The 26,822-nt window shown below is 41.2% G+C and overlaps 1 protein-coding gene across 1 annotated transcript in view; it reads right to left on the reverse strand.

Annotated features, from left to right (window-relative positions):
• Positions 1-1,055: 1,055 nt before the first annotated feature.
• cadm3 (cell adhesion molecule 3) overlaps positions 1,056-26,822 on the reverse strand; it is a 157,508-nt gene continuing 131,741 nt past the window's right edge. Inside the window, exons 6-12 of the mRNA XM_037682406.1 lie at positions 22,852-23,022; positions 22,274-22,364; positions 8,596-8,768; positions 7,847-8,224; positions 7,435-7,455; positions 3,261-3,386; positions 1,056-1,316 (exon numbers count right to left, since the gene is read on the reverse strand). Of these exons, the coding sequence (XP_037538334.1) occupies positions 1,198-1,316; positions 3,261-3,386; positions 7,435-7,455; positions 7,847-8,224; positions 8,596-8,768; positions 22,274-22,364; positions 22,852-23,022 (1,079 nt within the window). The 3' untranslated portion in view covers positions 1,056-1,197. The remainder of the gene's footprint in view (positions 1,317-3,260; positions 3,387-7,434; positions 7,456-7,846; positions 8,225-8,595; positions 8,769-22,273; positions 22,365-22,851; positions 23,023-26,822) is intronic.

Consider the following 26,822-nt stretch of genomic DNA (forward strand, 5'->3'; position numbering starts at 1 on the left):
GCTTTCCAGATGCTCACTCCCACCCCCCCACCTCCCCCCCCTCCCCCCCCCCCCTCTTTTTCTACTTATAGTCTCCCTTTTCCCTCCCCCCCCCCCCCCCCCCCCCCGCACAACATATTGATATTTTTGACTGAGCAGTTCCACGCATGTAATAAAAACAGGCAGGCTTTTTATTTAGATTTTCTTTCGAGTAAATGTGTTACCGTAACACAGTAACAAACTGTATGAGCGAGGAGAGAGGGAGGTGTAGAGGGAGAGAGAGAACAGACAGAATGTAAAAACAGAAGGGCGAGAGAGAGAGAGAGAGAGAGAGAGAGAGAGAGAGAGAGAAAGAGAGAGAGAGTGTATTTACAACACCAAACAGTTTTGTCAAGTAAAAAGAATGCTATATAACTCTATATTTATACATTTATATATATTTATATCCCTATACTGGAACCTCTGGGCTTGGTAGCACAAGGCGGGAATGCTATTTTTGCAGGTTTTTGTGGTGCATTGTGGGTAATTTGACTGTCTGTACCAGGATTTTGGTGAGGAAACAGGAAGAGGTTTGATGACATAGATAGATGAAGTTTGTTTTGATGGACTTGAACATGTTTACGGAGGGATTCTGCCTTGTTGATGGAGAGAATGAGGACAGAAAAGTGAGAGGACAGACCTGATTTGGTGGAAATGCTTCAGGGAGTGATGGCGATGAAGCTTTGAAACACGGAAAAGTCAGTCCAAGATGTCGGAATGTGATTTACAATTTACATTTTTTTTTTCACAACCCCCCCCCCCCCCACCACCACCACTGCTTTGACAACTGGATGCTTGTGTCAGAATTGAGATGTGTTAGTAGGAAGCTCGCATTTGTTAATCTGAGCGTCTACGAGCGTTCAAGTCTGTGTGGAAAAACAACAAAATTAAAAACCATCCCCAGAATGATGCCTCCGTGTGTGTGTGTGTAACTTCAGTTCATCTTAACGTCAGTGCAAAAATCTCACTTCCCTGTATCAATGCAAAGAGGGTAGTTGAAGATCAGCTCGTCACTTCTTCTCCCCACAGTCCTCCCCCTCCCTTCCCCCTTCGACTCTCCCTGGAAAGTGAGGAACTGAAGCGTCGTGAAAACAAATGGAGGTTTTCTTCCTTCTCTTCTTCAGCCATATCTTTTAAAACTTCCTCCTCATTCCTTTCCTCCACCACTCTGCCCTCCAGCTAGATGAAGTACTCCTTCTTGTCCTCTGCTCCAGAGTGGCCTCCCTCTGCGTTGATGATGGCTGTGTCGGCGTCAGGGGCGTCATCCGAGCCCTTGGCCTCGTGGGTCAGATACGTTCCTGTGGCACAAGAACGACACACAGTGAGCAAACGGAGCAAACGGTAGAGGAATTCAACTGGGGAGGCAGTAAAACAACTGGTAGAGGTGAATTCCAAAGGGGTTTTGGAAATCGTAATATAGCAATCTCCCTGCATGACTTCAGAGTTATCGCTTCAAGTCATTTCTGTAACGTGATGCAGTTGGTCACAATATTCTACTACAGAAGCTTGAATGTGATATTGGGATTACATAAACTGCTCTAAAATGGTTTAAATCATATCTATCTGATAGATTCCAGTTTGTAAATGTAAATAATGGATCTTCTTCAAACATCAAAGTTAGTCTTGGAGTTCCTCAGGGTTCACTGCTTGGACCAATACTCTTTACATTATATATGCTTCCATTAGGTAAAGTTATTAAACAGCATGGGATAAATTTTTATTGTTATGCTGATGATACACAGTGGGGCAGTACAGTGGCTGCAACTGGTAGAGCTGCTGCCTCTCAGCAAGAAGGCTGTCGGTTTAAATCCCAGTCCAGGGGCCTTTCTGGGTGGAGTTTGCATGTTTTCTCTGTGCATGCGTGGGTTTTCTCCGGGTACTCCGGTTTCCTCCCACAGACCACAAACATGCATGTTAGGCTGATTGGTAACTCTAAATTGTCCCTAGGTGTGAATGAGAGAGTGAATGGTTGTTTGTCTCTATGTGTCTCTGTGATGAACTGGAGACCTGTCCAGGGTGTACCCCGCCCCTCGCACAGTGATTGCTGGACATGGGCACTAGTGACCCCTGCGGCCCAAAAAAGAAGTGGGTAAAGATAATGGATGGATGAATGGATGATACATAGTTATATTTATCTATGAATCCAATTAGTTACTTAGATTATAAGCCAGTCTTAAAGACATAAAAACTTGGATGACCCTTAATTTTCTGCTCTATGTGACCGCAGAGCCACATGGACACTTTTGTGCTGCCAATATTTGAAATTCATGGCTTATTTCAAAGTGCACAGCTTTTGAACTTTTAAAATAGTATTTTAGGTCATGCACATTATTTAATTTACCACCAATATAAACATTGTAAACACCTTCAGATTATTTTGTCCCCACCTTGGCTACTGACCTCGTGTTTATAATCTAATCCACCAGAGTAGACTTTTGAAACAAAGATCAATAGATTTGATCAGTTCATACGTAATGATTTAAAAATAAGAAAAGCATCAAGACAACCTTGAGAATGTAGTGAAACATACTGGAGACCCAATTAATGATGTTCACCAATTAGTCACCAGCAGTCACACCCCAGTATGACCCTAAGCAGTTTCAGTGTGAATGATACTGGGTTTTCTCCGGGTTCTCCTGTTTCCTCCCACAGACCAAAAACATGCATTTTAGGCTGATTGGTAACTCTAAATTGTCTCTAGGTGTGAGTGAGAGAGTGAACGGTTATTTGTCTCGTTTGTCTCCAAGTGTCCCTGTGATGGACTGGAGACCTGTCCAGGTGTCCCCCGCCTCTCACACAGTGACTGCAGGATATGGACACCAGTGACCCCCACAACCCAAAAAGGAAGAAGCAGACAAAGTTTATGGATGCATGGATAGTTTGCTTCAAATGAATATTTGAAACGTCTGACATGAGTACAGTCATTTAAACCATCCTGACAGGATCATTAGTGCAGCGTCGTGAACAAAATTATGAGCAGAAACAGAATCGAGTGTTTTCAGCTGCTCCATCTCAGACACATTGTTGCAGAAACACAGTTTTTATTTATTTTTTATTCCAAGATCTGGAGCTTAGAGTTCACACTCTGTAAGTGCACTTGTTTGCCTCTGCAGTTCTCCAGCAGTAGTTCACATGTATCCATATTTATGCCAGCATGTTTCCCCGTATGTTCATACATGAATGCATGAGCGTGTCACCCTGCATCTGCATCTGCGTGTTTGTTTGCGTGAGATGATGGTGACCTTTGTGTCTGATGAGGTATCTGCCGAGGACGATGAGGAGGCAAAGCAGGATGAAGACGATAACCGCCACCACCCCTCCGATCACGGCGTGGTCCACCCCCGAAGATGTCGACATCGCTGTTGTGTCTTCAGAAAAAGTCAGGAAGAGGAGAAGTTAGGAATCGGGAAGGGAAAAAATATGCCCCATTAAATGAGAGTAAATGAGAAAGAAAAAGACAAAGAAGCAACAGAAACAGTGAGAAATAAGAGAAGAGGGAGACTGAGAAAATAAAAGAATGAGCTGGATGAATATTGGTGGGAATGGGAGACGCATGATGAAAGACAGTAGAAACAGAGTGAAAAAGAGTGAGAGAAAATAATGAGGAGAATGACAGAGAAAAGGCAAAACGAAAAAAAAATAAGAACAGGGGAGCAAAGAGGAGGTGTCAGTATGTACTCCACATTGTGGCAAACCTTCAGAGGGAGGGGATGGGAAAAATAAAAAGCAAGGCGAAAGAAAGGAGGTCATTTCATCAGCCTCCATTGTTTTTGTAGAACTTATAGCAAGATTATATCCTTACAGTCAAAGTTCTGCGCACTGATGGATAGGAACACACAAACACTTGATGGTGGGTGAAATCCCTGCACACTCCTTTATGCCAGACTTTTTTTGACAGTGAACGAAGAGTTTCACAGTTCCCTACAAACAAAAGGCCAGTTCAGCAACTTTTGAATTCTAGAAACCCAAATCTTCAGTTAGAAACATTGTTATTTGTTTTAAATAATCTAAATAATAAGTAATCTGCAATGATTGCTGTAATTTTCGCTGTATAAGTCGCAGTTTTTTTGCATAAATTAGCATGTCTGCGACTTATACAGTGAAGCGACATATTTATTCCCCCCCCGTATTTATAACCCAATTTTTGGGTGAGATCTGACAGTTTCATTCATTCCGACATGGAAAATGTTGAACACTACCATTTTCAGCCACTAGAGGGCCCTCGACTAAAATGGCAAGCCAAGTGTCTCATTAATATGTAAAAATGGCTATTAGTGATATACTTGGCTTGCCATACGGCCACCTTTGTCTTGCTCTGGAACTCCTGGAGCAAATGTCAAATCAGCTGCATTTTGCCACGTCACCCAGGCGAAATGCAGCTGATTTGACCATTAAAGTGCATTTATTAAAGAATATTTCAACTGAGACGCACCTTTACTATAAATTTGAGCAAAAAAATAATTGTTTTTAGGTGGTTATCTTGTTAAATTTCAAAGAAATGCACAGCGAGTCGTCTCTCTGCGCGCTCCCGCTTCCGCGAATCGGCTTTTGAAATGCAACTGATTTGACCGTCAAAGTGCATTTATTAAGGAAAAGTTCAACTGAGACACACCTTTACTATAATTTTGAACAAACAAACAATTGTTTTTAAGTGTCAGTCTTGTTAAATTCTTGTTAAAGTCCTCCCATGCACGTTCCTGCGGCCACCATTCGGCAGCCGATCGATTTTTGGCACAACACCGACCCACATTTCCGGGTGGTCATCGGTGATGCACAATAGATGCGACGAATATGGTGAAGTGACTTTTTTAATGTTTTTTTCCACTTTTTTAGACATATTTGGACTGATGTGACTTATACGGCGGCAAGTATGGTAACTGAAGTTCATATTTTTAGTTATCATACTTTGTCACATCTATACACTGAATATTTAGGGTACTTTTAGTGACACAAGTTGGTTTTAAAAGTTAAATTTAAACTTAATGAAACAACTTTTCATTGCTATTTTTATTAATTAGGAGTAAAGAAGTAATTGGGATGTAATGCATATATTACAAAAACATTTTATTTTCATTTGTATTCCTTTATAATTTTACTTTGTAAAGGCCATGGACAACACCAGCTGCTTAAAGACCTTTTTTCTCCAAATCTTTATAGAACTGAAACTTTTTAGAGATGCATGTTTCACCCAACAGCAAGGAGTTTATACCTTTCCCCTCTTTTTCTCCTTACGTCAGCCATTTTAGCCACTTAAAGAAGACATCAATTTCAGCAAAAACAGTGATAGAGCATTTATTTCGCCTGACTTTTCAGACGTTATAAATCCTGAGCGTCTGTGAAAAATATCACTAAGACATCATCAGCATTGAAACAGCACTTTTCACACGTGTCCGACATAAAAAAGCACAAAACGCACGATTGAAAACACAGATGATGAAGGAATAAGAGGGAGACGAAAGGAGAAATAAACACAGAGACAAAACGGAAACCAAAAGGTAAAATCAAAACAAAAGAACCACAGGGACATCAGATGATGTGATGATCAGTTTTATAAGAAGAACCTCTGCCACTGAGAGATGAGCCAACCAGAGGGCCAGCTGAGAGACAGAACAGGGAACCAGAGAGAAAGCAGGTGGAGGGGAGGGGATCCTGAGAGGAATAAAAGACACAAACACACAGAAAGTGAACAAACACTCTGACTGGCCGGTGTGGAGGTGAGAGGGGCATGCTGACGAGGCGAGAATGAGAATGAGGCCATAAATCCTGTTGTCAGCATCAAACAGAAAGCAGACAAGACCCAGAGAAGAACTCAAAGCCTGCATCCCCCCTCTCCCCCAATCCTTTCTCTCACAGAACATTGATAAACACACGCACAGGAAGTGGAACACCGTGTAAATGACTTGTACCATTTAAGAGGTCAAGCTAGCTTGCATGTCTTAGAGAGCTATGACTTAGAGTTGCATTCGGGCCTAAAAAAATCTGTCCCGTCCCGAACCCGTATCACTTTTTCCGAGCCCAACCCAAAACCGATGGATTAACTGTAATTACAGGTACAAATTAATTAAGCTTTTACTGCTTTTGTAAGCAAATCAGTCTGACACGATATTTTAAAAATGTATTTCAAATAAGGGAAGCTATAAGATTTCTTGTTTCACCAAATGGATATTAACAAAACGAATAGACTAAAAAAAAATCAACTCTAAAGATAAGCTATTATACAGATGAACAAAAATATTTTTAGAATAAAATCATTTGGAAAAAAAAGAACAAGGCTATTTTAATTGAACGCGCTGTTCGCTTCGGCTTTTGTAGATGCTGCTACTTCCTTCACCGCAGATGAGAGCAGGTGCGGAGACGCGCGCGGCCGGTGATCAGCTGATCCATCTGAGCTTACCAGGACATATTTTTTACCTCTTTCAATTGACTGGTCAGACCTGCCTCCTCCTCTACAAGTAGATTAACACAGTTTTATATTGGGCATTCTTATTTAGTTGTCTTTGTGCTGTATGAGTCATAAAACCACATCAAAGCCTGAGACCGGCCCAGCCCGCACTTTAAGCACATTATTATGGCCTGGGCTCGGGCTGGGCTTCGGGCTCGAGTTAGAAATGACAGCTCTACAATGAATGTGTGTAGCATGATGCTCCTGTTGCACATGTATGACTTACATGATGGATGAGCTGGCAAAATATCAATTTTTCCTTCCTGAGTACACTATCCCCCGCCACCAAGGTAAAAAATGGAGCAACAATGTTTGTGTCCTGTTTGCTTGCTTTTAATTTTATTGATTTTCATGAAACTTTCAGAAAATAACTACTGGATGCACATCTACAAAACATTAGCTTTTGGTCTCAATCCAAGTTAAAATGGCCGCCACAGGAAGGTAAGTTTAGCAAAGACTGAGATCACTACGTCAATTATACAGATACTGAGCTAAAAGTGGGTGTGGTAGTAGCTGATACTGATCCACAACTTATAACTTGAGAGCCAACTGATTGAGGAACGCTCTGTTAGCATAATAACCGCTGAACAGATTTTATGGAAACTTTCAGAAAGTAAACTCATTAGTTGTAAATCTACAACTATTTAGCTTTTGGACTCAGCCTGATTCAAACGGCTGCCACAGCTAAGTTGACTTAAAAAAGACTAAACTGGCTACAACTCTGCTAAATTTACACACTAAGCTCAAATTTGCTCTGACAGTAGCTGGAAGTCAATCTCGTTACATACTCCAACACTAACAAATCACGTCAGATTACACGATGGCATGCCCTTTACATTCTTTCAAACAATTCTAGACCTTTGGTTTGTTATTTTTTCCCAGACAAAGACAAAGAGAACCATAAACAGATAGATGCACAAACAGGTGGATGACACAACAGTCACAAAGACAGGAGACACATGGAAAAGTTATACCTGTTAAGTTGCGTGCATCATCTTCTCAAGTGGATGAGATGGATTGTTGAATGTTTAGATGGATGGATGAATGGATGGATGAATGGATGGAGGGATGGATGCACAGATAAGAGGAGTGTGTGTTGGGGATAGGGTTGCAGGTTAGGAGTCATTGATAGGAGGAAAGAGGAAAACAAGAAAAAAAAAAACATGAAATAGTTGTGACACAGCCACAAAATAATCCAATCTTGTCCATCACTGTGTGTTTCTTTACACTTCCTGTCTGCATGTGCACAAAAAAACAATTTCCAAGTGTTTCTGACAGCTACTCAGTTTGTCTACTGAAGGAGAAAAATAACAAAGCTGCAACTTTAATTGTTTGTCTTTTCCACTCCATTACTGTGTGTGTGCGTGGGGGTGTAACTGGTTTTACCTGTGACAGTGTAAACTCCATTCAGCTGGACGGAAACTGAGGGTGTGAGGGACGATGGGGAAGGAGTGGCAGGTGAAGGGGGGACGCGTGGGGAGAAAGAAGTAGGAATATCAGAGGATTCGGGGAGGTCAGGGAAGAGGGCGTTGGAGAGGGTGGTGGTGGAGGAGGAACTTATGGTGGTTGGGGAGACAGTTGTTGGAGGGATTGAGTCGGGGGAGGAGGAGGTGGGGATGTAGTCAGTGAGTCCTGACCCTGAGCCTTGGAAGATGTCAGGAGGGGAGGAGGACAGAAGAAAGGTTGAAGGAGGGAAAGATGAGGAGGTTGGAGAATCAAGAGAAGGGGAGGAGGTGAAGTCTGAGGAGTCTGGGTCGATAGGATCTTTGTTGGAGGAGGAGGTGGGGGGTATAATGAGTTACAGGGTAAGCAAAGCGCAACAAAAACGCCACGGATTGAACAAGTACGTGAAAAAGCCAAAGGAAAAAAGCACAAGATCGAGCAAATGGTGGTGATGGCATTTGGATGAGAATATATATAAAAAAAAAAAAACAAAGAAAACACAAGAAACAAAAACAGGAGGAAAGAAAATCAGACAAGAAAAAAAGATGGAAGTACAAGCAAAGCCACAACAAACAACAGAAGAAATAAAAAAAACAAAAACATGATGAAGAAACGTAAAAAGAACATTTTTGTCCACATTCCCCATCACTTCCACCCGTGGTTGATGTCTCTGTTCAGTTTTCTCCTCTTACCTTGCACCTGCAGCATGTACTCCCCCATGCCTTTCCCGATGCCATTGTCAGCGTGGCACACGTAGAACCCGTTGTCTGATTTGTTGAGCATCAAAAAGGACAGGACGGCACCGTCGGCTTTGGACAGCTGGGGGAGCTCTCCATCCCTCCTCTCCCAGGAGTAGTCAGCAGGTCTGAGAGAAAGGAAAGTGATGCACAGATGAACAAAACACTGAGCCGATCTTTATTTGATGTGAACAATTTACAAAAAAAACAGCTCATTTCCTGCAGAAATGCTTATTTATTTAAACAGATAAATCACATTGAGACTTGAAGACTCATTTACAAGTGAGACCTGTTTCAGACAAAAAGCAATGAAGGTGACACATGCATAGTCAGAGTAAGAGTCAGAGTTTCTTTATTGTCATTCGCACCTCATGTGGTACATGTGGTGGAGCGAAATTATGTACACGGGGTCCCAGTTACATCCAACAATAAAATGTATAAGAAAAACAGTAATAACATCTAAGATATGAACTAAGAAAAACATCAACTAAATATACACTAAGCACTCATAACATAAAGCATTGAACATCAGCACAAACATGAACATGAGTCTGTGAGCAGATGTGCACGCATGAACACATCAACATTGAAACAGATCAGCAGCAACATGAAACAGATCAGCAGCAACATGATATGGTTTTTCACAGTGATTATTCTAGTTAGAGATTCATGAGTCTAACAGCCTCAGGGTAGAAGCTGTTCCTCAGTCTAGTGGTTCTACACTTAATGCTCCTTAACCTCCTTCCTGAGGGGAGTGGGGCAAAAAGTGTGTGTGCTGGGTGAGTGGGGTCCTTCATGATGCAGGTGGCCCTCTTCCTGCATCTGGAGGTGTAGATGTCTGTGACGGTGGGGAGGCTGATTCCGACAGATTTCTGTGCAGCCTTCACCACTCTCTGCAAAGCTTTTCTTTCTGCAGCTGTGCAGCCTCCATGCCACACGTTGATGCTGGAGCACAGGATGCTCTCCACTGCACACCTATAGAAGGAGGTGAGGACTGAGCTTCCCAGACCAGCTCGTCTCAGCTGTCTGAGGAAGTAGAGTCTCTGATGAGCTTTCTTGATCAGGCTGGTGGTGTTGTTGCTCCAGCTGAGGTTGTCATTCATGTGTACACCCAAGTACTTGTAGCTGGAGACCACTTCCACCGCAGATCCTCTCCTCTTATGTTCAGGGGGGGTGTAGATGTTTTTGTTCCTTCTGAAGTCCACAATCATCTCCTTTGTCTTCTTCACATTGATGTGAAGGTTATTCTCTTTGCACCAGCTGGAGGCAAAAAAAATCCTATCTAACTCTCACTTCTTGGCCGAGGAGAGATAGCCTGAGATTGAAAAAAACACCCCGCACAAAAGCACATAGTGATGCAGATGTTCCACAAGGGAGGGGAGATGACAAGAGCGGTGAGCGTGTCCAAGGACACTCCAGAGGCACTGTAGGAGTTATAATAAGAATGGTATAATCAGTCAGTTCCCTCTGGTGAGATCCATAAACACTCGCAAGGGGTGCCGAGGTCGACCTAGGACAGCGCCAGAGAGCATCAGAAAGTCCTGAAATGATGACACAATGTTTATTCAGCCGGGTCCCTCTGATAGGTCCGCAGACTTCCTCGTCGGGAGGGGGCAGAGCATCGAATTGACAGGGCCGCCGGGCGAATTGAGATTGCTGAAAGCTGCTTAAAAGGTTTGCTGGTGAAGATTCTCAGTCATCCAGGACAAAGAAAGATTTAAAATAAAACAATTAGTTTCCATTCTTTGAATCGCATAAGCTCTTCAGATGAGAAGCCAAAAGTTTTCAGCTACAAAATAAAGTCCAGTTGTTTTGATTTAAACCTTTTTATGGATTTACTTAAAAGGTTGAAACCAGACTGAAAAAGTTTCAGCACTTTTCAGAATTTGAAGCGCAGACATGTGCTGAAAGCAGCAGACAAATGGCAGAAATGTATAGAAAAAGTTGAACGGAGCAGACATGTAACAGAAATAAGCAGAATAAGCTGAAACAGGCAGATGAAGGCAGACTAGAAAACAATCTGAAATTAGCAAAAAAACAAATAAAGAAACTGAAATATGCAGAAAAAAAGCTGAAATTAGACAAAAAGTAGCTGAAAATGCTCAAGAAAAAAGCAGACATTAGAAGCCGAAAGGAGCACATAAAGAAGAAAAAAGCTGAAATTAGCAGAAAGTAGCTAAAAGATCTGAACCAGAACAAAAGCTGCAATGAGCAGAAAATGGTTTTGAAGGATGTAACGAGCCCTCCGTTCATTTTTAATGTGGAAAACATGCCAGAAAAAGGTAAATATTTCAAAAAGTAAAATTTACACAAATACCAAAAGCCATAGAAGGAATTTCCTGAATGAGATAAACGTACGGGTGGCATGGTGGCATAACTGGTAGAGCTGCTGCCTCTCAGCGAGCAGGTCCCCAGTTCAAATCCCAGTCTGGGGGCCTTTCTGGGTGGAGTTTGCATGTTCTCTCCGTGCATGTGTGGGTTTTCTCCGGGTACTCCAGTTTTCTCCCACAGATCAAAAACATACATGTTAGGCTGACTGGTAACTCTGAATTGTCCCTAGGTGTGAGTGAGAGAGTGAATGGTTGTTTGTCTCTATGTGTCCCTGTGATGGACTGGAGACCTGTCCAGGGTGTCCCCCGCCCCTCGCACAGTGATTGCTGGACATGGGCACCGGCGATCCCCGTGACCCAAAATGGAAGAAGCGGGTAAAGATAATGGATGGATGGAGATAAACGTTTCGATATAAGAACTGTAGAAATAACGCAAAAATTGCGTAACAAGTTACGCGTCGACAAACAGACGGAATTAAAAAATGGATTTCTTTAGTTTTCTTTTAGTGAAAAGTAAAACAACTGATAGTGGAGTTGAAGGAACGAGGAAAAGGAGGCCTATCTTTTCTTTAAGGAATGCATATCACCCACCACCTTTCATGCCAGAGATCATGTGATGATGAGAAATGACAGAAGTCAAGCTGTTTTGGTCAAATCTTACAACTGATGAGAAGTTATGATGCTGCAGGATCTCACTGGTGTGTTAGTGATGGAAGGATCTGCTCCCTAAACAGGTCTCTCTTGAAAATGAGTTCTCGTGGCTCAATGAGACTACCTGGATAAATAAAGGGTAAAGGATGAGCTCAGAATCCAGTCAAAAGCAAATGACTTAAAGTTTATGTGGTAATAGTTAATTTTGAGCCATTTTTGTGTTGTTTAGCTGTGGTATCCTTCTTGAATCAGGTTGACTTTAAAAGTTAGAAGTTGTAGACGTGGTTCCAATTATTCATTTTTAAATGTTTTAATATAATCAGTCCACTGGTTTGTGAGTTTTTTTTTTTTGCTAAACTCACACCCATGCACACAGACACAAGCAAAGACATTATTGCCATTTAACTTTTGGTGGTGGGCGATATTACTGTATTTGTTTTGGACTATAAGGCGCATAAAATCCTTACATTTTCTCAAAAATCGACAGCGAGCCTTATAATCAGATGCACCTTATAGTCTGAAAAATAGGGTAATAGATAAAAAAAAAAAAAAAAGAAAGAAAAACAGAAACAGGACGACGGAGAGACATAAAATGAAGAGGTGAAATTACAGATGAATTAAAAAAAAACTGACAAAAGGATGATGAACAAAGACGTGTGGAGACGCGAGCTCGGAAACGAGATTAAAAAACGAGATCACTGGGAAAGGGAGACAACTGAATTAGGATCAGCGTTTCACATCTTCCCTTGTTAAAAAACCATCCTGCGTAGCAGATTGTATGTGAGAGAGATAGTGAGACGTGCCTCGATAAAAAGAATCAATTATGCAAATGGGAACGTCCTTAAGCGCCGTACAGTAATTACAACGACGACGAGGCTGAATCAGGGACGGATGGGAATGTCTTGGACTGATTAATCGCTCTCTGAAATGTAAAAAAAATAAAATCTATATCAAGACGTCTAAATGTGAAGATTCGCGGTGTTAGTTTGGCCAGTACGCAACCAGCTGTTACAGTACGAGCCGTCAGATTAAACCTTTAGCTGAAATTTGAGCTGAAAATCAGCCCAGTCTGTTATTGCTGTTGGACAAAACTCTCAAACTTTCTGTAACCTAATAAAAATATACTTTAATTTACTCTGTGGACACTTACAGCCATGCAAACACTTGGAAAGAGCAAACAGTCAGCTCTCGTGAGGCAAATTAAAAAGAAAAAATGATTCAACCATTAAGTATTTAAAACAAGTGTGCCCTCTTTGTGTTTTGCTACTGGTTACCTGCCATAAAATGTAATCAGCTGTTGTATTACCCTGCCTCCAAATGCCACATAATATGCAATTAACTGAACAATTAACTTTACATTTACAGGCTGTAGCTCGTGTTCTGTTATTGAATATAATGTTCTGAAGTTAATCTCTGCTACAGCTGCTGCTTTGAGCAGAATGGGTCAGAACACGGTAATCAGTCGCATCATGCATGCTTAAACTCCGATATTTATTCTTGGCTCTAAGCTCTTATAGGTGGGGACTTTTCATTTTGTATACATGCATTAGTAAACACTTTATAAACGTAATGATTTGCTTGAAGACATTTTTTTTTTATTGTAATTGCAGGGAGTTTGGTTGCTGCAGAAAACAACCTTTGGGTGCTTTTGTTTAATTGCTAATGAAGGATTTTGCCAGTAATTCTAATAAAATGTTTGTTTGTCGACACTTAATATTACTATAATGTTCATAGATGCTGCTGTTTTTACAATTAGATTGTTTCTTTATCTCATCCAAAACATATTTTCTTCTCACTTCTGCTTTTATATTGTTGCATATAGAATAATTAATCCTGTAACTTCCTCCTCAGCTCAAGTATGTTTTTTTTAAAGTCACGTTTTTGAGCCTGCGGTTGAACTGTTTTTGATGCAATCCGCTCTCAGCAGTGAAGTTTAAAGACACTCCAGGCAGCTCTTTTCAGCAGAAAGAGCCCTGATGCAGTTCCTCCCTGCCAAGCACTAAACACCCAACAGAGAAAGTCAGTGGTGAAAAAAGTAAAGCGTTTATCTGCTCAACACAGATATTTTTCCTCTGGGGTTGATGGACACTGAAACAAAACAAACAGGAGGACGGATTTTAGTGTAACACCGAGCCATTTGCAAGTATTTCTGCTGTACTACGTGTGTGATGAAACCTCTATGGGCAAATATTCATCTTATGAAATCATTTTTTAATATACGTTTTCTGATAAGTATACTGTAAGATACAAAAACTGCCTGGCAATAAAAAACAAAACAAGGTAACAATACATAATGCAGCCTGGTACGTAGTTGGAACTTACAAGGTTGTAACTTGGTATTTACCCAGTACATACACATCATTTAAACAGTAGAGACTTGGTAATAGTACCTGCTTGGAACTTAGCAGGTACTTGGTACTTACAAGGTATGTACCAGGCACCTGTCCATTATGTAAATGGAACATACACAATACATACTTGGAACTTACCCAATATGTGCCTGGTACTTACTCAGTGTGTACTTGGTATGTAGTTGGTGCTCACAAGATCTTAACTTAGTCCTTAACCAGTACATACACAGTTATTAAACAGTAGAGACTTGGTAATTACACTTAGTATTCCCCAGTAGCTTGGAACTTAGTAGACACTTGGTACTTACAGGGTATGTACTTAGTGCCTGTTCAGTATGTACATGGAACTTTCCCAGTACATACATGGAACTTACCCAGTGTGTACTTAGTACGTACAGAATATAAATCTGGTACATACCCAGTACTTAGTTGAAAATTACCAGGTGCATATAATGTGCTAACCTGGTACATACAAGTTTGTAACTTAGTATTTACTTTGCTTCCAAGATACCTGAGAATTGATTATTTGTACTTACTTATAGCTCATAGTTACCTAGTATGTGACTGTTTTTTCCAAGGTAAGTATTTGGTTGATGCCTGGTATCTAATTTGATATCTAATTTGTAATTTCATGGAACGTTATTGGTACATACTCTGTAAATACCAGGTAATTAATAATTTCATAGTACGACCTGGTTCCAGGTTAGCTGGTACATTCAGGGTATGTACCAGGGATCTATGAAAATTGGGTTGTGACTTTTTACCCTGTTCATACATGTGAATATACACTCAAATACCTGTTACATACCAGGCTGTATGCTGTTCGACTACCAAAAACAATTTAAAAATAACAGCGGAGCTTTTGCTACTTTTAGCGGAGATGCCAGTTTCTGAGCAGAAATAATCCAAAAGTGCATCGATGTGCTTGTATTTATGCTTTTGCCAATTATGGACACGGGAAAGTGCTTTGAAAATGACCAGTGTTCTCAAAATTGGCTTGGCATATGACTTTCAATCAAAACATCGAATCAGTCTGATTGTTTGAGTGGAAACCAAAGAGAAAAAAAAATCTGTGTTTAAAATATCATTGTCTTTTTTTTAGCAATTCGGTTGTTTTACGTTGTGACACTATGGCAACATTGCTGATTGTTGTCCCACCTAAATCTCATCTGAAGCTCAAAGACCTTACTTGTCTGAACTTTTACAACCTCCAGCCAGAACATTAAAGTCCATGAATCAACTACTCCAGGAAAATCCTAAATCCAGGCTCAAACAAAGCAGTGACACAGCTTTTGTGGTGGCCGCCTCTAATCTACGGACCAGTCTGCTTCTTCACATAAATTCACGCCTTGTGTTTGGTTTTAATCTCGATTATCCTGGAGGAATATTTTAGCATTTTTCCTGCAAGCTCAGGTTATATATTTATTTAATTGTATTTGTCATTATTGTAGTTAACTTATGCATTGGGTATTTATTGCTGATGTAGCTGTTACTGATATATGTTTGTACTTGAAGCAGCTGAAGTGGTTTTCAATAGAAACAAGCTGACTTGGCAGAATGGGATGAGTAGTCAGAAAATAAAACAGTTAGAGCAAAAGTTTCCAATTTTACTTTTATGTAAAATGAAATTAATAGACCATAGAGAGGTTAAATCCTGATTTTACTGTGAAGCCATTTCACTTTCCAAGTCACTTCTTCTTTCCTAAAACTTTCACCACTCTCTGTTTTGGTTCTTATACTCCATTTCTTTCTCTGTTTGCGTTTTTAAACTCTAGGGTTTTGCTCCAAATACACTCTTTCAAAACCCTGAACATTAAAAGGAAGACGGTGATACTGAGACATATTGAGCTTGTACTAGTTTAAGGATAAGAAACTCTGTGATTTGACAGCAATTTCGGAGCTGCAATAATCACACAGTTTAAATTAATATTTCCCATCGCTGAAAGTGGACAATAATTCACGTCTGACAATTACCAAATTCTCTCATGAACTGAAGTGAACAAATTTAACCTGCAACAAGTAATTACTGGAAGTATTTGTATAACTTGAGCCGGAAAAGGGTAGAGTGCCTTCTCCGGGTCGGGGAGGAGGTCCTGCCCCACGTGGAAGAGTTTAAGTATCTCGGGGTTTTGTTCACGAATGAGGGAAAAATGGAGCGAGAGATCGATAGGCGGATCGGTGCGACGTCGGCAGTGAAGCGAGCGCTGTACCGGTCTGTCGTGGTGAAGAGAGAGCTGAGTCAAAAGGCGAAGCTTTTGATTTACAGATCGATCTTACGTTCCTACCCTCATCTATGGTCACGAGCTTTGGGTTGTGACCGAAAGAACGAGATCACAGATACAAGCGTCCGAAATGAGTTTTCTCCGCAGGGTGTCCGGGCTCTCCCTTAGAGACAGGGTGAGAAGCTCGATCATCCAGGAGGAGACCCAGAGGAAGACCCAGGACATGCTGGAGTGACTGCTTCTCGACTGGTCTGGGAACACCTTGGGATTCCCCCGGAGGAGCTGGTCTAAAAGTCTGGGAAGAGGGAAGTCTGGGCCTACCTACTTAAGTTGCTACCCCCGCGACCCGACCCCGGACAAGCGGACGAAAATGGATGGATTTCTATAACTGAGGAACTTTTAGAAGCAGCCAATTTCAAGATGGCTGCAACAGCCAGTTGACCTTAAAACATTAAATTGCTTATAACTCGGTCAGTTTTGAAGATGCTAAGCTGGAATTTAAAGTCGCTGAGACTCATTACTAACACTGTACATATTCTGAGCACTGACAGATTAGATGATCTTAGTCTAAATCTCTGGCATGGAAGGTGACCGACATCCATCCCTTCAAGGAATGCTAGGCCTTTTGTTTGTCAAATAATTATCACTTCATATTTATAAGCAGCCAGCTATCGTTTAACCATTCCAGTAACAACGGCTATACGTTTTTTTCAGGGTAACCAGCACAGAGCACAGGCAGCCATGTTCTGAAATAACTTACTGTAATCTTGTTACGCGCTTCGTGCTGTTTTCTAAATCGGACCGTGACCTTGCAAACTTATAGCTGCTTGCATGCGATGGGTCAAGTTAATGCCGATCTTCTTGGCTTTAAACGCATTAAACGAAAAGGCTTAACTTGTAAAAACGGGGCAGGAATGCGATGCGATTATAGGCGTTTGTTGGTCGTTCTGATCATGTAGATAGAACGCGTAACAGATCGTAACGCTGCTGCAGGGCGTCAAAGAAACACGAGGAAGAATTTGATATGCTTAGCCATTCTTTTAAACCTCACCGAGGGGGTAGAAGTGTGTATAGGGGAATGGAGTGTGACATTTATTGAGTTTGATGGGGGGGGGGGGGGGGGGGGGGCGGATGAGCTCGACGGGAGGAGAAGGAGCTGAATGGCTGGGTGTGTCGGAGAAAACTGTGTTGTCACGGTGATTGGGTTTTGACTGGCAGCTGCAGGGGCAACCTGGATCTGATTTGATTGGACGCCAGCTCATCCACATGCGGCGGTGCACACAACTGAGCATTTCTCCCACCACACACACACACATGCACAGACACACAGGGTTTGTCTTGTTTTCTCTCCCACTGTCTGTCCTGGTCATTTGTTGCTTGTCACCATTTCTTTTTGTCTCCTTTCCACCCACACGCCGCTTTGCTTCACTACACACCTCCTCTCCCTTCCCTGTTAGTTTATACTTCCTCGCATTTTACGTCTTTAACTCCTCTCGCCTTCTCCAAACTCTTATTTTATTAAACGCACTCGCTTTTATCTAATTCTTGTCAGCGCATTATAAATTATTATATATTTTGGGGATATTTTTAAAGTCTTCTGAACTCCGGCGCTGACAAGTCCATTATGGCAGGAAAGGGCCATTTATCTCCGTAGAACAGGGCTATTCGTCATGTAGAGCATCCATAATTCACCGGATGCTTTCATCCACAGTACCATTGTATCACAAATAGATTTTCTACATATCTGGTCCCCAGACTGTGGCCCACCTATCTTAACTGTGTTGAATTTATCGACTCATACATGCAGTGACAGTCTCCACCTCCCCTCCAACACCTTCTCTTTTTAAGCTGACAGTCAAACTTAGCCGTTCTTCCCAACCCCTCCAGTGATGAGCTGACAGAACAGAGGAGGGATGACAGGACAAGAAGCTGAGTTAAGAGGATGAGGAGGAGAGAGGGAGAGTTGAGGGTGAAAAGGTGATCAGAGAGAGAGGAGAGTTATGGGGGAGGACAGAGGGACATCGTGACACGACAGTCGGCGGCAAACAGGTGTGAGTGACGAGCAGCGAGATCTCGGCTGATGAAGGGAAGAGAGCAGGGAGAAGGAAGGGGAGCCGGAGGATGGGCGCGTGGATCGATGAAGGTTCATCTATAATGCAGAAAGGCCGGGGAAGAGTGTATTTGTGTGGGCAGGATTTAAGACGGCGTGCGCGTCGGCATCAGAGAAGCTGTGTACACACCATATGAGTGGAAACACGAGAGCTTGTACAAACAGGTGTCTTTTTGCTCGGCGTGTTTGAACAAGAGCTGTCAGAAACCGAACGTTCATGTGAGCATGCTTACAAATGTTCCTGAACTGTTGCTTCCTGCACCCGCGACACGCGTGCGCACTTTGACAGGATTTGTTTGTGTTAATGCTGCAAAAACAGCACGACTTGAAATAAGTCAAATATTCCTAAACGTGACCAAATTTTCTTGTTTTGAGAAAAGAATAAAAACGTCTGCCAATTGGGTAAGCAAACTCTGCCTGGCTAGAATTCTTAAAACTTGCAAATGAATTTAACTACTTTGTGTCTAAACTAAATTATATTGTCCAAAATTAAAGAAAGTCGCACTTCTTACAAGCAAAGATTGCTTTCCTTAAGAACCATTTTTTTAGAATGAGTGTTATCCCCCCTTTATTAATCTGATTTTAATATTTTTTTTATTCATTCATTCAACCTTTATTTAGACAGATAAGTCACATTGAGCCTAGAAGACTCATTTACAAGTGAGATCTGTTTAGACAGACACAAAGTCGTGAAACTGGACACATGTAGGAATTGGAGGCAAAAACATTCCTATCAGTTTGTCTTCTTGGCTGAGAAGAAAAACTCTAATATTAAAATAATATATAATTACTCTATTATTATAAATTCATTATAATTTATGCTTCAAGAAATTTTGACATAACAAGAAAAGAGATAGAGAACTATGCACTCTTGAACAAGCTAATTTTAAGAATTTTTTGCTTATTTTTTAGGATTTTAGACCTTAATTCAAGTGTTATGCCTCCTTCATTAAGCTGATTTTAAGATGTTTTATGCATCATTTAAGAAAATTTGACTTATAACAAGGATAGAGACCGTGATCTTTATCCAAAGTGAGAATTATGCACGTTTGAACAAGCTTTTTTCTAGAATTATTTGCTTATTTTAAAATTTTACACCTTAATTTTAGTGTTATGCACCCTCGATTTTCTACCTGCTATGGAATTAAATATATTTGAGAGTATTTACAAGGGTCTGGTCTTTTTTATAAGTTGATGTAACAGCCTCTAAAGCTATGAGGATTGGATGAGCTGGGCCAAAGTGTCAATTAGTGCAACACCCAGTGTTTTACTGGGAGAGGATTTATCCACATGTTTCATTACAGACTGAAAGGCAGCATGAATCTAAATCAAACTAAATTTTGTAATTTAGAAGCTTATTAAAACTACTTGTAGTACTAAAAAATTCATACACATCAATTGTAAATCCTCAATTTGCCCCCAAAAGTTTTGGCATTGTGTAAAATGTAAATAAAAACAGAATACACTGATTTGCAAACTTCATTCAGCTGCACTGGTTTACTCACAATGGAGCACAGGAAATGTATCACACGTCGAAACTAAGAAATTATATAATTTTTAGAAACCGATGGCATTCCAGATGTCTCAGAAGGTAAACTGTTACATGTCCTAAAACATGTGTGGCATTGACATGGTGACACACTTAAACAAAACGTGTATCACTATTTTCCAAATATTTATGAGCTAGACAAAACTAAACCTTAACTATGGTAATATGCATGAAAACTTCATATTGAGAATTGTCACTAATGCATCACATTTCTTAAACAGACACATCCCTTGAATGTATTTTTGTATACATGTACAGTAGTTCCTCGCTACTTTATGTTTCACGGACTTGCTCTTTCTCAGTTTTTCAAAGTAAGATTGGACACGACACACAATGTCTGACTGATGGATGAGCCGCACAATAGGCATGGACATTTTTTAAATTTAAAATCAATTGTTTTAAATGATTTAGCACCTGTGTGCAGAGCTTCCTCCTGCAGCTGATCAGCTGATCTCCGTGCAGAGCGGAGAAGTGGGCGTGGCCGAGAGTGCAGCCGGAGGCAGGGAGCTGAAATCATGACAATCTGTGCTCTTTTAGCGCATTTAGAGTTTAGAAACGCTGTTTAGAATATTGCAAGAGTGTGGGAAGGGAGTCAAACTTTATTCAACTCATTCACAATAACCACAAAATCGGTTAGAGGTCAGCACAACCAGAATTAATATATAGGGCGCACCGGATTATAAGGCTCACTGTCGATTTCTGAGAAAATTACAGGATTTTAAGTGCGTCTTATAATCCGAAACATACGGTACTTGCTACTTGTATTACTATGCGTACTTGGTGGTTTTTCACTCATCGCGGGGCTTCAGGGTACGGATCCCCAGTGATAAATGAAGGACTTCTGTATACACTCAGAGAAATTTAAGTTTAAAGTGACAGAATCTGGCTACTTGTATTTGTTCCAGCTGTTTTTATGGCAACGTGCATGTTCATGTCAGTTATTATCTGAAATGTAAAACTATTGTTTTGTCACAACAAAGAGAGGATTTTATTTTTTTCCACAGACATGGCGCATTGTCTCCAGGCAACATATCCGGACACGACGGCGTCTCATTAAATCCTTTTTATAACCTTTTTGAAACTTTCACAGATTTGCTCATGTATAAAACGGCTCATGTCTCCGTCTGTCAGGGTTTGAACCTGATCTTTTGATTTTGCCCAGGCCTTTATTATTTATCTCAACTCGTCCAACACACTGGTGAGGTTTCCTTTAGGCTAAACGCTGTTGCTTTGCAGAATTATCAGCTTCTTGTTTGGTTCATTTATTGATTCTGGGTTCTACCTCTGGCTGCTCCTTGTAATTTGTTTTTCTCACCTGGTTTTTGAAACCTTAAATCTTCTTTCTGAAGTAAAGCTTGTCTTTTGCCTTCAGTGTCATGCTTTAAACTGTTCCTCCTAACATATAAATATTCACCACCTCGTGATGGCGTGACTTCAGCATGCAGAATGCATGTTTAAACTTACTGAGCCCAATAAAACTGGGTCAACTTTACAAATATTTTATTTGTGCTTGTTGATGTTTCAGAGTAGGGAATCGTTACACATTACATTTTTATTTTCCAAAGATGAATCTGCTTAGATTTTGTGTTCAGATGAATCTTAATGGGAAGGTGATTCAGACTGTCTGCAGTAACAAGAAGGATTTTTATCTGCTGCTTATTCTGTCTTCTTTCCAATCAGAACCAAAACAAAACCAATTTAGCTCTAAAAAACAGCTGCTTTTTGACGAAAACGATCAGAATTTAAATGTTTGTCTTCGTTGCCCAACACCAAAGGCGAAGAGAAATTATTTTAGTCTGTCAGTGTCTGCGTGCTTTTGTCTGTAACATTACAGAATGTTCTCATGAATCACTAAACAAATTTTAATAAAGCTTTCAGAAATTAGTTATTAGACGTACATCTACAAGTGAAGTCAACCCAGTTCAATAAATCTGCCACAGCAAACACTAAAATGACTATAACTCAGAAGATTTTAGAGATACCGAGCACAGTTTTGGTATGGTAGTAGTTTATCGTCGTCTCAAACACACATTCTGAGAGTTTGGGCGGTGGGTGGATTCTTTTAAGGAATGCTAGGCGTTAATTAAACAAGTCTTCCAGTGAGGACGTAACATTCAGAGTCACAGCTGAGCTCTCAAAGCTGCTGCCAGTTCCTGCTGGGAGGATCGCTCTGACTTAAATGCACAAAAGTGACAGAAGCGCTTCACGACATCAAGTTCACTCTGAAAATATGTTAATAAAAAGATGCTTATTTAAGTATTTAACACCTGTAGTGACAGAGCAGAGAACGATTCTCATAGACATGGTGTTCAGTAGATCTTTGCATTATTTATACTTTTCGAGCAGTATAAATATGTTTTTTTTCATTCATTAATGTTAATAAACTATGACTGTGTGCTTATGAATGTTGTTATTCTTACTCCGGGTTGCCTTTGCCCAAACACCGAAGAGAAAACTTCTGCCCCTCTATCGGCAGCATCTCGTCCGGACTGATATGAACCTCGGGGGAATCTGTAAAAAGACCCAGACATGCCGCAGTTACATATCACACGAATTACAACCACACAGACACAGAACAGAATCATTCACACACATCTCAATCTCCAGCATGTGAATTCTGTAGGCGGCCTCACCCCCCTGCCTCCCACTATGACATAACCGCCTTACACAATCTGCTTCCCTCCCTCATGCAGTACCAGAGCTTTGTCCACAGGGGGCAGCACTGGCACAGACTCTGAACCTGACAAACTGGGAAGTGATTCAGCTCTGGCTGAGTGCAACAAAAGGGAAAAGGTGACACTCCTGTGGGGTCATCATTACAGACTGGTGTGACTGGATTTATAGGACAAAACTTCAGGAGGAGAACGTGACCAGTAAAGAGAAGTTCTGGGAGGGAGTCACAGAAGAAGGAGGTCGCAATAATTTCCCTCCTTCAGTGCCTGCTGTACTTTCTCCTCCCTCACCCACCCCGCTCCCCATCATTTCCCCCGTGACTCACACAACACCCGCAGGGCCTGCTCGCTCCGCTTGTCCCCCGGGGCCAGAGAGGGGTGGTCAACTGCGCAGGTGATGGGGATGTTGTCGTCTCCGGAGCTCACCTCCAGGGTGAGCTGGCGGCTCACGTTGTATGTGAGGTCGTCTGGAACGGACTCCACCACCTCTGGACGCCCTGAGATGAAGAGAGGAGGAGAGGAGGGGGGAGTCAGGATGAAGATGCATCTCAAGAGTATAGCATCCAAACACACCTGGAAGGTGGTACATACAGCTGAATCCTTTCTAAACACCGACCCATAATCATCACTTCCTGCTCCAATGATGCTTTAGACTGTGTGTTCATGTGTCTGTTAGCAAAATATCTCATGAGCCATTTTTCAGGAAGTAATCAGAGAATGTACCTGTATTACCTTTTGGAGTTAGTTCAGTTTAAGATGGCTGCCACAGCTAATCAACATAAGTCATAAGAAAAGTGACTATAGCTCTGTGAATTTTACAGACTGGAGGCTAAAAGTTCATGTGGTGGTAGCTGAGAGTCATTCGCTGCTTGGTGCTGCAAATCCATCATTTTTCAGATTTTAGGCTGGCATGGAAGGCTGCATGACATATGCATTCTTTTAGGCCTTTCCTTGTTAACATTGAATTATTTCTTTATATTGAAACATTTCTGTAGTTACTTTGTAGGGTTTATTTTTGTTCTGTGGTTTATCCCTTTGTGCAATAAAACTGGATGTGGCAATGCATTTCCAGCTGTACTAATAATACCACTTCTAATAAGCTTTTCTCAAAAGGAAACATTTTTCATTGCAAACTAAAAATGTACACATACACGTTTGTTTAACTTTCTTGGAGCTCAGACATTGGAGAATCTGCAGAAAATTACCTGGCAACACTCTTTACCGTTGATTTACATTTAAACCCATTCATTAAGATGAAATATTCCTCCAAATTACCAAATTCAATTTAAAAATACTTTATTAAGCCCAAAGGGAAACTAATTGTTGTTGTAGCTCATCATCCTGAATTCATCAGAGTTGTTATAGATTAATTATTATTTTGCTGATGGTTGTGGGCAGGAAGGATCTCTTGTAGCAGAACATCCCACACTGGATCCAAAAAAACTGGCTGCAGATTCGATCGGTTCACCCGGACCCAGCAGACCTTTCAGTCCTCTTGGGCAGCAAGACTGCCTGAATGCCGGTCAGAACTCCTCCACGAGCGATGGCCATTCCTCCCAGCTGCCTGCCGAGCCCTTCGTCCCCACGGACTTAACTGCAGCTGCCTTGGGATGATCCCGGTCCTCTCTCCGTCCCGAGCCGTGTTTCCCGCTACCTCCAGGATCTCTGCAGTCAGGCACTCAAGCACCGCCTCCAGGTAGACTGGAATGCATCCACGGCACCTCCTTTTCAATTCATTTGGGGTTTGGAGCTGTAGTTGAGGGGTTTTTTGTTATTGTTTTTTTTAGCTTTTGAGATGCTATTCAGCAGTGTAGAAAACTATCTTGTTGTCATGGTTACGCTTCATAACAAATGTCCAAAAGTAAAAAGGTTTCAGTAAAAATCCTCCCAGCTGCACAGCATCTGATACCAGAGGAAGTAATCATCTGAAAAAAGCAATTTACATCCAGAAAAAAGAGGAATTAAAAGTTTTCAAAAACAAAAGGTAAGAGAGCTACTCCAACATGCAGCCACCTTGAGCGGTGCAATTCTAGAAGGGAAGGAAAAGGAGCATTTTGTAGACGTCGTCTTAGTCTATGGAAACAAATAAAGAAATTGTTTATTTTTCAGAGAAAAACAATAGGAATTACTGTACATCCATCTTCTCACAGATGTCAATTCAGGCACAAGTTTGGTCCATTTCATCTGTTTGTGCGGTTCAAACAACCAGAACTTATAGATGTCATATGTGTACTGCTGGCACAGAAGGAATCAAACCTTCAATTTGATTAGTAGACAACCTGCTCAAATACTTGAGCCACTATTTTCAATTTCAGTTAACAGCCTTATTTCATGTTCCAATATCCTTGTTCATTACAGAGGAGAAAAGGCTCAGCAAGCTGTAAATAAAATCCACAATTCACGACGCTCCATCATGCAAATGTGGTGTCATTACTCCGAACCACCGTTATGAACCATCAGTAAACTGCAACTCAGTCCGCTCATGTTTACCAACTAGGTCTGTCCCTTGCTAAAGGACGCCAAAGGGACATCAGAGGCTAAACATGTCCAAGCTTTCTTTGGATTCGCTCGCTCATCGTTGCTTAGGAGACCACTCGCATTTCGCTTGATTATGATCCATCGGTTTGGACAGGGAGGCCGCCACGCTTATGATAAAAGGAATCGGCAGCATCTCAGCAGCAATATATCAAAGACATGCTTTATAGAAGCTGATTTCAACTACATGTGCCTTTTTATTTGCCGTTGTTTCCTTTTCTTTAAACCTATTTATCTTTTCTGAGATGATGTGCAGGAGATAAACTGTGCAGCAGCAGAAACGCTACAGTTCCGGTAAAAAAAGACATAAACACAGCTGAGGCTACGATGATGTAAAGATTGCCCTCTGTTGTGGGAGGAAGTACAGAACCGGGTGGTTTTGGTTCACGCCGTGAAAGTGGTTGGTGAATCTTGGAGAGTGGACCAGAACCTTAGCACTTACTCCTGCACGGGTTGACAAACACGCTCACACATGCACACAAGCTCGGGCGCATGTAGGTCAAGCTCATGAATAACTATCCTCAGAGGAGACAGAGATAGTGGCAGGGAAGCAGACTGAAAAACACACACACCTTTTTTATTTCTTGTTGTTTCAATCTTTCAAACACTCCATCCCCTCTGCTTCCTCCCACACCAGAGAGCACTTCAAATACCTCTGGATCTAATGACATCTCTCTTTTTATTACCATAACCAGTCCTCTGACCCGCCGAGGAAATTAGTTTACTTTCCAGGTGCATTTCAATAATCTTAACGTCAGTCACAGGAGTCTTTTTGCCACTGCCTGTCTCTCCGTGCACACACTCAGACATCATCCTGCCGTTATTAAAGAGCATGGCCCTCCAAAACCAACCGAGGGACTGGAGGAGTCCTGTTTGTTTACTCACAGGCTCTTGTGTACTGGACTGTTAGAAACCACACAGTTGAGTTTTAATAAGGTTTTCTGGCCCAAAGGGTCATGAAATTGATTCAATGCATTCATTAAGAAATATTTTGAGACAATAAGTATTTGTTTTCAAAGGCACCGTTGAGAATTTTCTTTTTTTTTCGTCTGTTTTAGTTTTTTTTAAAAAGAAGTGGCACAGTGGCACAGTGGCTCAGTCGATAGAGCTGTTTCTTCTCAGCGAAAAGGTCACAGGATCAAATCCCACCTGGAGACCTGTGCATGAAAAGTTCTGCAGGTAAACACTGAAATTATTATTTTTTTGAACATGGAAGAAAACCAAAAAGAAAGAAGAGGGTACAGATGATGATAGATGGATAATTCTAGCGTACGCTTGTAAAGTTCATGTTTAAACATGTTTACTGAAACATTTTTTTATTTTCTTTCATGTTTTTATCAGATATAAATACATAAATACAGCTGTGGCTGAGTGGTTAGAGCAGTCGTCCTCTAATACGAGAGTTGGGGGTTCGAATCCACCAGCAGTTGCATGTCAAAGTGTCCCTGGGCAAGACACTGAACCCCTCATAGCCTCTGATGTGTGTGCCATCGGTGTATGAATGTGATCTAAAGCACTGATTAGTCTCTTTAGAATGATTTGTTCAATTAGCTTTGTAGTGATCTAGTAGAGTGCTGTATGAATGGGTAAATGAGGCACAGATTGTAGTGTAAATCGCTTTGAGTATCTTGAAATAAGATAGAAAGGTGCTAAATAAGTACAGTCCATTTATAAATACTAGGCCTGTCACGATAAAATTTTCTGGGCGATTAATTGGCTCAAAAATTATTGCGATGAACGATAATATTGTTTGAAATGTGAC

This window comes from Nematolebias whitei, chromosome 9 (assembly GCF_014905685.2).
Source record: "Nematolebias whitei isolate Nwh7 chromosome 9, NemWhi1, whole genome shotgun sequence".
Lineage (NCBI taxonomy): Eukaryota > Metazoa > Chordata > Actinopteri > Cyprinodontiformes > Rivulidae > Nematolebias > Nematolebias whitei.